This window comes from Loxodonta africana, chromosome 7, assembly GCF_030014295.1.
Source record: "Loxodonta africana isolate mLoxAfr1 chromosome 7, mLoxAfr1.hap2, whole genome shotgun sequence".
Taxonomy (NCBI): Eukaryota; Metazoa; Chordata; class Mammalia; order Proboscidea; family Elephantidae; genus Loxodonta; species Loxodonta africana.
The window spans coordinates 74,208,390-74,222,191 of record NC_087348.1 but is presented as its reverse complement, the minus strand read 5'-3'; the positions used below and the strand labels follow the sequence as shown (position 1 = coordinate 74,222,191).

Here is a 13,802-nt window from a genome sequence, read left to right as displayed (position 1 = left end):
TGCTACAGCTGCTAAACAAAGAGTCCACAGTTCGAATCCACCAGGCGCTCTTTGGAAAATCTATGGGGCAGTTCTACCCTGTCCTATAGAGTCGCTATGAGTCAGAATCGACTCAACAGCACTGGGTTTGTTTGGGGGATGCAAACAGACCTGCCTGCCAGGTGTGTGTGCTGTATCCTCTAAGATCATCCAACATTCAACCCCATCCAATTGTCTGCTATTTCTAAGATTTGTTTTATTCCTGGATAAAGAACCAATGTAAACAACACCCTTTGCAGTCCTTAACTCAGCAACTGAAACTCCAGCAGATGTTTCTGTTTTGTGGAATACTAGGAAGATGTTAGTGGAAAGTTCCTGTTTTTCTCTCTCTTTAAAAAGAAAAAAAAAAAAAAAGAGGGGGTCTACCCAGCTGGAATCCAAGTATACATCTGGAGTCTTTCAAAACAAGGAGCTCTACCTAAGTCCAGAATGGAGACACTTATAGAACTAAAGAAATGGTTATAAGTAAGGATCTTTTCAATATAAGACCAAAAATCTTAAAAGTGACAAAAGATGCTAGAAAATCAATAAATAATAATGACCCTGTCCACCCATCTCCTCAAGCAAATGGAAGATTTATATTATGAATCATCACATAAAAACTAAAAACACTTTATCTGATTTTCTATCAGAGAGTCTGATCTCTCGGTGAGCAGAAAACATAAGTCTCTACTCTGCATTTTGTCTTAATGAGTATGTTTTCATTGAAGGAAAGAAAGGGGTGGGGTGCTGGAAGATGTGTAAAGGAGAATCACCATTTCTAAACGTTTTCCTTACCAAGACAATTGTGACCATCATGAGCCAACATGAAGCCATCGAAACAAGTGCAGCGATAGTTGCCTGGAATATTCAAACAGTCATGGACACAACCTCCGTTGAGTTCATTTCCACATTCATCAATGTCTGAGGATGAAACCAGAAGTAAATCAGACGAGTGTCAAATCTTTGATATGAAGAAAAGGTCACCATGTCTACTCCTGAGTTGGCATTATCTTTTACATTCACTGCTCCAACACCTCACTTGTTGGATTTTTCTGCAGAAAAAACCTACCAGAAATTCCACTCAAAGCTTGCTTCTTAAAGGCTAGGTTTCAGATTACACAAACCACACTGCAATAATTCTCCCAAATAAAGCAGGCCATTTCCACCAAATAAGTTTCAGTTCTCATAAAAGAGAGTAAAGAAATACGGCTGTTTATAGAAAATAATGGGAAAAAAGACAGGAACAGATAATTCAGAAAAAAGTGGCCCTCAATCATTAAAAAAAAAAAAGTCCAAATATATTTATAATTGGAGAAATGGAATTTAAAACAGCACTGTGATACAATTTCTTACCTATTAGACTGGCAAAAATTAAAAAGGATGACAAAACATTCTTTTGGCCAGGCTATGGGGAAACAGGCACAAAGGTGGGAATACAAATTGGCACAATCCTTCTAGGGAGAAATCTCTAACAAAACTACCTATGCGTTTACCTTTTATCCAGTCATTCCACTTCTAGGAATATACCTGGAAGATATATCTCCAAAACAGAAAAACACATAGGCACAAAGTTATTCACCACAGCACTGTTTGTAATTGCAAAATACTGGAAACAAATGTTCAAACATAGGAGAACAGGAGAATGAACTATGGTGCACCTACTCAATGGAGTACTATGAAGCTTTAAAAATGAATGGAAAAAAAAAAAGATCCCTATGAAGTGATCTAGAGTGATTTCCAGGATATACTATTAAAAGAAAAAAAGGAAAATGCAAGAGTATGTTACCCTTCATATAAGAAAGAAGAGGATACGAAAAAAAAAAAAATGAAACTCCAACAAGCTTTTTTGCAGAAATTGGCCAGCTCATTCTAAAATTTATATGGAAATGCAAAAGACCCAGAAGAGCCAAAACAATTTTGTAAAAGAACAAATGTGAGGGGCTTTTACTTCCCAATTTCAAAACTTACTATAAAGCTGCAGTTGTCAACACATATGGTATGGGCATAAGGATCAATCAATGGAACAGAATTGAGAGTCCAGAAATAAACTCTTATATTTATAGTCACTTGATTTTCAGTAAATGTGCTAAGGGAATTCATTGGGAGAAATGATATTCTTTTCAATAAATGGTGCTGGAAAATATGAATTTAGACTCTTACGTCATTAAACATACAAAAATTAACTCAAAACGGATCAGAGACCTAAACGTAAAAGCTAAAACTGTAACACTTTTAAAGGAAAACACGTGATAAAACCTTTGCGGTCTTGAGTTAAATAAAGATTTTAGATACAACACCAAAACCATGACCCATAGAAGAAGAAAAAAATAAATTGGACTTTACAAAGATTAAAAAAATTTGTACTAAAAATGATGCCATTTTAAAAAAGGAGACAAGCCGTAGACTGGGAGAAAATAAGTCCTTATAAAGGACTTCTATCCATAATACGCAAAGAACTCTTATAACTCAATAAAAGGAAGACAAACAACCAATTTTAAAACAAGCAAAAGATATGAATAGACACCACCAAAAATGACACGTGAACGGCTAAGATGTGCAAAAAAAGATACTCAACATCATGGGCAAATTAAAACTACAATGAGATACAATTTTACACATACTAGGATAATAAAAAAAGATAGGCATTAATAAATGTTGGTTAGGATGTAGGGAAAGGGGAATCCTCATATATTGCTGGTGGGAATGTAAAATGGAACAGCCACTCTGGAAAACATTTTGGCAGTTTCTTAAAAAGTTAAACATAAATTTACCATATAACCCAGCAATTCCACTTATAGAATCTACCCAAGACAGATGAAAACATATTTACACAAAGACATGTGAATGTTCTAGCAGCATTATTCATAATAGCCAGAAAGAAGAAGCAACCCAAATGTACATCAAGTGGTGAATGGATAAATAAAATGTGGTATATTTATATAACAGAATGCTATTCAATAATAAAAAGGACTGAAATACTGATATACACTATAACACAAATGAACTTTGAAACATCATGGTAAATGAAAGAAGCCAAAAACAAACGATCACGTATCATATGATTCCATTTATATAAAATGTGCAGAAAAGTCAGATTTATAGGGTCAAGAAGTAGATTAGTGGTTGCCTAGGACTGGGACTGAGAATAAGGATTAACTGCCCATGGCCATGAGGGACATTTTTTTAATGCCTTAGATGATGGTTTACAGAGCAAATTAGTTTCTCATTAAACAATTAATACACATATTGTTTTGTAACATTGGTTCCCAACCCCGTGATGTGTCAACACTCTCCCCTTCTCAACTTTGGGTTCCCCATTTCCATTCATCCAGCTTTCCTATCCCCTCCTGCCTTCTCATCCTTGCCCCTGGGCTGGTGTGCCTATTTAGACTCATGTACATGGTTAAGCTGCATGTATTATTGTTTGTTTTATGGGCCTGTCCAATCTTTGGTTGAAGGGTGAACTTCAGGAGTGACTTCAGTACTGAGTTAAAAGGGTGCCCAGTGGCCATACTCGCAGGGTTTCTCTAGTCTCTGTCAGACCAGCAAGTCTGGTCTTTTTTTGTGCGTTTGAACCTTATTCTACATTTTTCTCCAGCTCTGTCCAGGACACTCTGTTATGATCCCAACCATAAGAAATCTTATGATTGATGAAAATGTTCTAAAACTGTATTATGATAATGAAAGCACAATTCAGCTAATACAACAAATCATTGATTTGTACACTCAAATGGGTGAATTTTATGGTATTTAAATTATATATACATCAATAAAGTTATTAAAAAGAAAAAAATGAAATATACATGTATCTGCTTATTAGTGCAAAACAAATATAAGGAGGATAAACCAGAAACAAATGAGACCGGTTACCTACAGGGGGTCTGTGATGGTTGAGATTGTGTGTTGACTTGGCTGGGCCATGATTCTCAGTGTTTATATTTGATCACCTCCATGAGGGGATCTGCTGTGAGTAGCCACTCAGCTGAGGGAGAGTTTCCTTGGGCATGTGGCCTGCATCCAAATATAAGCAGATGTTCTGGCTTTTGCCTGCTCTAGACCCTGCAGCTGGCTCCTGTTCATCTGACCTCCGGTTCTTGGGACTTCAGCTAGCAGCTTACCTGCCGATCTTGGGATTCATCAATCTTCACAGCCTGTGAGCAAGAGCCCTGCTCTCTAACCTGCCAGTCTTGGATTTGCCAATCCCTGCAGCTACGTGAATCACAAAAAGCCTCTATTCTGATCCACAGGCTTGGGATGTTCCAGCTTCTACAATCACGTGAGCCATTTCCTAATATAAATCTCTCTCTATATATATATTTATGGAAACCCTGGTGGTGTACTGGTTAAGGGCTACAGCAGCTAATCAAAAGGTCAGCAGTTCGAATCCCCCAGGTGCTCCTTGGAAACTCCATGAGGGTAGTTCTACTCTGTCTTATAGGGTCACTCTGAGTCAGAATCAGCTCAACAGCAACGGGTATATATATATATTTGTACACTTTACTGGTTTTGCTTCTCTAGAGAACCCAGCCTAAGGCATTTGCTACCAAGACTGGGTGTAGAGAAACAAAATTATAAGGATGAATTTTCTAAATTAGCTCTCAAGTCTGGTTAGTCTTAAACATGTTGATGACTCTGCTTCCAGCAGTAAAGAGGGCACTGCTAATCCGTGGGTGAGGTGGCGATACAAATATGCAAAATATCACCACCAATAGATCAGGCTTTGGGGAAAGGTGACGCTCTGGGTGAACACATGTGTAGTATCTTTCTACAGTTTTGTCATAATAAGAACAATAAGGAAGCTGGTTTGTTGGTCCTACTTTCACTAGACAAACTGGTGAAAGAAAGATGCACTCAGGGCTTTAGAGTCAAAGCTCAAGTGCCACATAAATGACCTCAAAGTTTCCACTTGTGCTTTGAAATAAAGCCTTATTTCTTATAGTAACAGAGCTGATATTGCCAAAAACCAAACCCAGAGTCTTACTGTAAGAGTGACTGAATTACAATGCCAACTCAATTGCCAACCTTCAGAAATGTCTGAAGTTAAAGTGAGGGCATTGGTGGGGAAGAAATGGGATCCTGAAACTTGGGATGGGGACCTCATGTGACTAAGAGAGCAGCGCTGGGAGCAGAGCTCATCCTTTGGACACAGGGTTCCTGTGCAGAGAAGCTCCGAGTCCAGGGGAAGATTGATGACAAGGACCTTCTTCCAGAGCAGACAGAGAAAGCCTTCCCCTGGAGCTGATGCCCTGAATTTGGACTTGTAGTCTACCAGATCGTGGAAGAAATAAACTTGTTTTTTAAAGCCATCCACTTGTGGTATTTCTGTTACAGCAGCACTAGATGGCTAAGACAGGGTCAGGAAAGGGGTGGAGAGAAGGGGGAATGGGAACAAGGTAGCAGGAATGAGGAAGAAGCAAAACTCTGATTATACCTTTTTATATTGTTTTAGGCCATAGTAATGCTTTACATATATGCATATATGCATATATACATAAAAGCAACAGGAAGCAGGAGTGAGGGATGGAAGAGGATTAAAAAATGGAATACAAGGAGAAATAAATACATTATAAATGAATAATATAACCATTCTGAAGGGGATGGGGGAGAAAAGTACTAATCTAAGTAATTTGAAGAATCCCCGGGTGGTGCAAACCATTAACATGCCTAACTGCTATCCTAAAGGTTGAAGGTTCGTTCACCCAGAGGCACCTCAGAAGAAAGGCCTGGAAATCTACTTCTGAAAACTTAGCCACTAAAAACCCTATAGACCACAGTTCTACTCTGACACACATGGGGTTGCCAAGAGTTGGAGCTAACACCACAGCAACCGATTTTTTAAGAAACTGGAAAAGGCATCTTGACTGGATACCGTGAGGCTAAAAAAAAGTATAGAAATACTGCACTCTAGTTAGCAAGCCTGCTTCTCACAAAGCTACGGATATTAACTTTGTAAAACACTTTATGTATATACTAGGAATAAACAAGTAAGTAAATATATCGTAGATATGAGAGCCCGGTTTCTCACTGTTAAAGAAAGAAGTTACAAATAAGGAAAGGGGAGGTTAGTATGAACCTTGTGGTATTGGTTTGGAATCAGGAGTTTTAGTGTAACTTGTGGATATATATATATTCCTGATTCCAAGCCTAGATAGCTGGTATATAGAGAAATAAATAGGGCTATGTGTGGATGTGTGGGTTAGCACATATAGATATATTTCCTGAGAGGCCCAAGGAGCAATGATAGCCCAGTAGCAAGGCCTAGCATTCAGGTCTTGGTTTCTATATACCTTTTTCCAATAAAAGGAAACAGGGTCCTTGGAAAAATGGTTGATTCCAGGGATGGAGGGGGGAAATATGGGTCTAGAACATCTTGTGGTGCCGGAGAATAGGAATTTCTCAAAAAAGGATAGGTGCGTGTCAAAAGGACACAGGAGACAACCTGAAGTAGTTCCCAACGGCCAAAGTAGGAACAATTTGAGACAAAATTTAAAAAATAACTATAAATAGAATAAAATAAATACCTATGAGTCCCTAATGGTGTGTATATATGTATGTATGTATGAAGGAGCCCTGGTGGCATAGCAGGGTTGTCTGCTAACTGAAAAGTCAGTGGTTTGAACCTACCAGCTGCTCCACAGAAGAAAGATGTGGCACTCTGCTTCGGTAAAGATTACAGCCTTAAAAACCCTATCGGGCAGTTCTCCTCTGTCCTACAGGGCTGCTACAAGTCAGAGTTGACTCAACAGCAATGAGTTTATGTATGTATGTATGTATGAGAAGGGACAGCTCTTCCTTATACAGGAATTAATTAATAGATGTTGAAGGAAAGAGAGAAATACAAAATTACCATTAGGAACATACCACAGTAATAACTGTCGAAGGAAGCTCCACAGATGGATGCTAAAATCTGTGGATGAAGATTTAAGGAGAAAAAGGATATTGGCATAGACCCAAAGTATCTCCCATGTAACTCTTGCAAACCAAAAAAAAAAAAAAATCTGTTGCCATTGAGTCAATTCTGACTCATGGCGACCCTATAGGACAGAGTAGAACTGCCCCCTACGGTTTCCAAGGAGCGGCCGACCTTTTGCCTAGCAGGTGAGATCTTAACCACTGTGCCACCAGGACTCCTCTTGCGAAGGGGGAAAAATAGTAACTGCAACGGAAAAACCCAACAGACACTGTCCTAACCATGTGATCAAGGTTAACATCACCTGTAATGGAACTTTTAACATTGTGTGCCCCTGATGTGATACAGTAAGACACTCTGTGGTGGTGGTGGTAGTCGTTGTCAATCCAACTTATAGCGACCTCCCGTGTGCAGAGTAGAACTACTCCATAGGGCTTTCACCTTGCAGAAAATGCACAACCTCAATCTTATGAGGAAACGTAAGATATTCTACCAAAGAACTAATCAGTACTCATCAAATATGTCAACACTATGAAAGACAACGAAAGACTGAGGGACTGTAGGAGATTGGAGGAGGCAAAGGAGACCCAATAAATGAATGTAATGTGGGAACTTGGATTAGATATGGAATAGAAAAAAGACATTAGGAAAAACCAGAGAAAGTTGAATAAGATCTGTAGTTTTGTTACTAGTATTGTGCCAATGTTAATTCCCAGTGTTGATAACTGTACTGTGGTTATATAAGCTGTTGACATTAGGGTATGTTGGGTGAAGGATATACATGAACTCTGTGTTACATTTGCAACTTTTTGAAGTTTAAAATTACTTCAAAATAAAAAAATGTTTTAGGAAAAATCCAGCTCCTTATACAAAGACCAAGTTTAGATTCATCCTTGATAAATAAGCTTGATTCAGTTCCTTAAACTGAGAGGTAAGGACATCTAATGGATACTGATTGCTGAGATCCCCAAAGTCTGGAATACGAGAAAGACCATTTGGAACAAAACATTTATCTAAAGCCACTTATGAATCACATTATCTTAAAAACTACTTATTCTGGGCCCATACTTTCATTTTTCAGCATTGTTGTGGAGAATAAAACTCTGGGCAAACCTACTTCCCATCCTTGAACTTAAACATAAGCATGAAGCTGTCAATGATCACAGCACAAACGATACCACGGGTTGGGCCCAAAAGACTTAAAACCTAATGGGCCAAGAAACATAGATAAAAGAGTTACATCTTTGAATATCTACATTTTTTAATCCTTGCAATTTTCCTTTTCTCTCCTTTTCATTCTTGGAAGAAAATTTCTAATACTAGATTCCTGTACCAAGAAATTCAACCTTACTTCTAGGTTTATAAATACTGCAAGTATTCAAAAGAGCCAGTCCTAGCAGGGTTTTGGTGTTAACTGTTAACAGTGACTACTTGTGGGTAAAGAGATAGGAGCCTCTTTAATTTTACACATTTTTGTGCTGTTTGCCTTTTTATTACAATAATTTGTTTTTAAACACATTTAAATGTATAATGCAACAAAGCCAATCAATCATTAGCTATTTTAAACTAAATAGTAGATTTTTCAACTGCAAACTGTTAGCAATTCAATTTCATCTGTAATATGTCAAACCCAAAAGCCAAGAGTAAGGCAATCTTGCTGCTTGTCATTCAACATCATTTACTAAATATGTACTATATCTAAAAGAAACCGATAGCACCATTTCTGCCTCCAGAGAGTATACAGTGACTGGAGGACATAGAAAAGTGAACGTTCCCCCGTCTATCAAGGTACTAACGTGAATTCCAGTACTGCAAATAGAATATTTAATAGGGACGGAGTGTCATATAGACAGATGGGCAGAGGGATGTTTCTGGAGGAGATGGCCCTTTGGCTTGCCATGACATAGAGCAGAGAAAGAGAGAGATGGCTGCTTGTTTCTTGGTAAATATGAACTTGGAGAAACACAATGGCTTCGTGAATGAGCCATCAGCCCCACCTGCTATGAACCTGACTGGGAGCACTCCTCTCCTGCTGGGAAAGGGAGGAACTTTGCACCCCATGCATAAAGGAGAGCTTCCTGAATGATTTCCCTAGCCAGGTCTTTAACTACCACAAGATCCCAACTTGTCCATTATAATCCCATCCGTTATTCCTATTTGCTGTCTATATTTTCTTTTAGCCTTCCCTTCCTTTTTAATAAAATTCATTTTGAAAATCTCATGTCTCAGCTGAGCTGAGAAGACAAGGAGACAATGCTACAAAAGCACTGACAATCACGCAGCTATCTGATCATCAATACATTCTGTATTTAGATATTTCACTTGCGGGTTTGTCTGTTAGAAAAGATCTTTGTCAAGCGTGCTAGTTATTAAGCCTATCTCGCACATTCGTCTATTTAAAAACAAGAATGTTTATTGAGTGTCTACCATGTACCAGGCACCGCTGGATATTACACACTGTTCCAATACCAAGAGTCTTTGTTACTGAAAGGTCATATATGAAACATTGGTTTGAAATGTAAGGATATGAATACTAGGCCATAGATGTTTATTAAATGTTTTCCTCCTGCCCTAAAGAAGTTAAAGCATCTTTTAAAGTGTCTGGAAGGGATTTTCTTACTCACTACGTTTATGAGTTTTGCAAGAACTCAAAAGATGGATTTCCACCAGAGCTAAGCCCAAATTGTAAAGAATCGAAAACTTGGGATAAAAAGGGCGTTGAACACACTTATCAAGGTAGGATCTACAGGCAAGGGGGGAGTTTGCAGAGATGAGTTCAGTGTACTCTCTTTGATTTTAAGCTTCTTCCTGCACAGGAAAACTATAAATATTAAGATCTCTCATGCAACCAAAGGGAGCATGAGAGATCCTAATATTTATAGTTTTCCTGTGCAGGAAGGGAGGCTGAGTGAATCTCAGAGACATGGGGCCGGGGACAGAGCTGGGGTGAGACCTGACCTTCCTTCACCTACAGACTAACTGTATGATCATGGTCACAAATCTCTTTCCTGATTCTCCTGCGCTTCAGTGTCCCCATCTGTACATGAGTGATGAGATTGGCCCAGAAATCCCTGAAAAGCCCTGCCAGCTCTGACATGCTGCGATTTCCATCCCCAGGCACAGCTTCCTCCTATGAGTGCCCAGTCTCCAGCCAGTTCTGAACTTAGAGTTTGTGACAGTAAGCTAATCCCCAGCGGCCCAGAACACAAAACGGCAGAGTCCAGGCTTCAGGCTCCAAAACCTGTAACTCTAAAAGACTTAAAATATCCCTCTGCACACATTTTTCCAGGGTACACTTGCGGCTCTAAGCAAGGCAGGCCCTTCATGTAGCTAGCTCTAAAGCTTGGCAGATCAGATCCCAAACAGACCCCAGTCACAGGCAAGATGGAGCCTCCAGTGCTGAGAGGAGAGGGCAGGACTTCAGCACTTAAGGCTGTAGGTCAAGGGTACAAACGGCCCCATGGAGGCACAGGATCAGCCCTGTTCTGGCAGGTGTAGCTCTCCTGGTCAATGTGATATTTACTTTCCGCTTCCAAGCTGAATAGGGCCGAAAGACACTAAAGCATCCCGTTTTCTTTTCAGAAGCTAGACATAAGGAACAATACAAAGTCAGATAAAAGTGTGTGATCAGCTCTGGGGAAGACCCAACATTCCCAGACCTCTACAATTCTGACATACATTACAGGGGTTGGGTGATGTGACTTTGGGGAGGGGTAGAACTTTAGTCAACATGAGTAGCCACTATGAGAGCTAAGGAGGTGAGGAGCTTCCTTTTCTGGCCCACCCACCACTGGCCCCCAAGTCACTTACCCTCACACTGCCTGCCCTCCCCCTGGTAGCCAGGCTTGCAGATGCACTTGTAAGAGGTGGGTGTGTTCTGACACAGGGCATTGGCGTGGCAGTCATCCAGCCCTTGGGCACACTCGTCCACATCTGCAAAAGAACACCACAGCAAGCTCCTGGTAGAGTGCTCCAAGCCCTGCATGAGCTGGCCTTGGCCCCTCTCCAGCACCATCTTCCACCCACCTGCCCCACTTCATTCCTTGAAATCCAAACTGCTTAGGACCCCCTAAAACGAACCACGCCATTTCCAGGCCCCTGTTTCCAGGCACAACCTGTTCCCTCTGGCTGAAATATCCCCACCCTCATCCACTGTCCTTCAAGACTCAGCACAGCTCCACCTCCTCCAGGAAGCCCGCTGTGACTCCCACTGTAGGTAAAGTGTGCTCCACCAGGTGCTCCCACATTCATCTCCATTCTAGCACATATCACAGGGGGTTGTCACTGCCTATTTTCCTGCCTGTTTCCTCAACTAGACGGTGTCTTGACAACAAACTGAGTCTGTGTCTGTCATGCCAAGCACAGTGCCTGGCACATGAATAGGCAATAAACAATGCCTGCTGAAGGAAGGAAAAACCGGGTTAGCAAAAAAAGTTCTGAAAACCCAGCAGTTATCTGCAAGCTTTCTCAGGGCTTGGAGTAACAGGGAAAAGCTTGCTCTGGGCTCTGAGCAGACACTGACCTGAGCCTTCAGATTGTGCAAAGAGGGAATGGTGTCTCCCTCACACCCCCGCCCTCTACTGCCCACCCCTCTCAACCTGGAAAGCCGCCTTGGCAGAAGTATTTCCTGCATTGACACCACTCCAGGATGTTGATTAAAAACAAAAGTGTTTTGAAAGTATTGCAAGTCCAGTTAGGGCAGAACATTCTGAGTACTTATCTCCAGCTGTGGAAAACCTAGGCTTGTTGCTAAAAGGGCTATTTAAGGCTATTCCCAGATCCCGGATCTGTTCTGTAGACAGAAAAGTCCTTGGAACTCCTAGAGCTCCCAGAATTTCCCGGCCCCAGAAGAAAGAAGAGGTAGAGCTGCCATGGCCTCACAGACATACCCTGGCCGGAACCCTCAGTTTCCCCATTTACACAGTGAGAACCTGAGACCCCACACCCTCCTTCCTGCTCCGCCTGCCTGCCGAGGATAGTCTGACCAGCAGGCGCTCTCCGGGGACCCGGGGCGGCGGGAAATGTCATCAGCCTCGGGTCCGAGGCCGGGCTGCGGCACGAAGGCCCTGGGCCTCTGGCCCAAGCGGTGGTGGTGCCTTGGCCTGGCCGGCGGGCGAGGGCCCCAGGGGAGCCGGGGCCACGCGGGGTTCTCGCCGCTAAGCCCCCAGCCAGGCCCGCCCGGCTCGGGGCGACGCAGCGAGGGGAGCCAGGGCAGCCCTTCCCGGCTCCGGCCCCACACGCCCCCCATGCCGTGCCAGGTGCGCCGCACGGCCGGACACTCACCCTCTGGCGGCCCTGCGGCGCGGCCCCAGCCGGACGGTAAGACCGCTGTCAGCAGCAGCGGCAGCAGCAGCCCCAGCGCGGGGGCAGCCCCGGTACAGCCGCGGCCCGCGACCCCCATGGATGGCGCGGAGGCTGCGGGCAGAGGCGGCGGAGCGCGGCGGCTGTGGCGACTCGTGGAGGTATGTGCGGGCGCCCTGCCCGCGGTGCTCTGACACCCCCAGCCCGGCCCGGCCCGCCCCCCACGCCCCAGCCTCATTTTCACACGGTCCTCCCGGGGCCGGGGCGGGCGGCGCGGGGGGCAGTGCTGCCCCGCCCGGCCCCCTCCCTTCCTCCTTCTCAGCGCGGGCAGAGAGGGGGCGGCCGCGGTGGCCCGAAGGCGGCTGTCAGCCTGGCGGGGACGCCCCCCGTGTAGCCCCCTGCACCAAACACACAGCTCCCCGCACCCCCTGCCCACTCCAGCCCTGAGAACTTTGGTGCTCCGCCTGTTTGCAGCGTCCTACAACTTGACCCAAGCCCCCACTTTTGAGAACAAACAGTCCTAGTCCTTCCAGCCTGAAATATTTGGGCACAAAGCACCCAGAAGGTGTCCTGCATAGCTCAGAGTTCTACATTCCCCAAGACCCAAAGCCACCTATGAGGCGCCCCTTTCTCTCATCTCCACTTGGGGGCGGTGAGTGGGGGGATGGGGTGGAGTGATTTCTAAATGCTTCTGACTCCCACAGAAGCAACTCAGGAAAACAACTATTTGAGTGGAGAGGATGACCCCAGATTCTCTGCTTGCCTCAGCTCACACTCTGCATCCTTCTCCATACTCCCCAACCCAAATCCTCTCTGATCCCCCACCTGATGGCACTGTCCCCTGGGCCCACCCAGCAGCATGCTGAAGCTGTCCCCCTCTCTGGCACACTGCTGGGCTCCAAAGCACAGCAGAAAATATTAATTTCACTGAAAATCGGTTAAACGTATCTTCAGGGGAGTCTAAAAGGTGAAGGGAAAGAGGGGCTACAGCTCAAGGGTATGCCGCCAGAGGACAACGGACACCTCCAAGTTTGCCATAGATGCCACCTGAACTCATAAACATCAGATCTTGCCAGCTGCAAATACAGGCAGTACCTGCCACCCCGTCCTCTAAGCAGGACAGTTCTGACCAGAAAACATATGTACCGGGGCCACACTACCCTACACAGATGACTGGAGCCCACTCCACTCAGCAGCAATCCAGGAGCAAATGTAGTAACAAAACACCATACTCAAGGATTTTAATGTCCTTCTTTGAGCTTCTCTGTATTTACTAAGCTTTCTTCTGTGAATATGTGCATGCATGCGTGTGTGTGTGTGTGTGTAGACATAAACTCATACCAAAAAACCAAATCCACTGCTATCGATTCTGACTCCTAACAACCCTAAAGGACAGAGTAGAACTGCCCCATAGGGTTTCCAAAGCTGTAATTTTTATGGAAGTAGGCTGCCACATCTTTCTCGCAGAGTAGCTAGTGGGTTTGAATCAGCGAACTCAGCAGCTGAGTGCTTAACCACTGTGCCACTAGTACTCCTTTATACACATACATATATATTCATTTGGTAATCT

General features: G+C 43.4%; 1 protein-coding gene across 1 annotated transcript in view; it reads right to left on the bottom strand.

Moving 5' to 3' along the window:
* SCUBE2 (signal peptide, CUB domain and EGF like domain containing 2) overlaps window positions 1-11,260 on the bottom strand; it is an 89,140-nt gene extending 77,880 nt beyond the window's left edge. The window contains exons 1-2 of the mRNA XM_064288459.1: window positions 10,742-11,260; window positions 817-942 (exon numbers count right to left, since the gene is read on the bottom strand). Of these exons, the coding sequence (XP_064144529.1) occupies window positions 817-942; window positions 10,742-10,946 (331 nt within the window). The 5' untranslated portion in view covers window positions 10,947-11,260. The remainder of the gene's footprint in view (window positions 1-816; window positions 943-10,741) is intronic.
* Window positions 11,261-13,802: the final 2,542 nt, after the last annotated feature.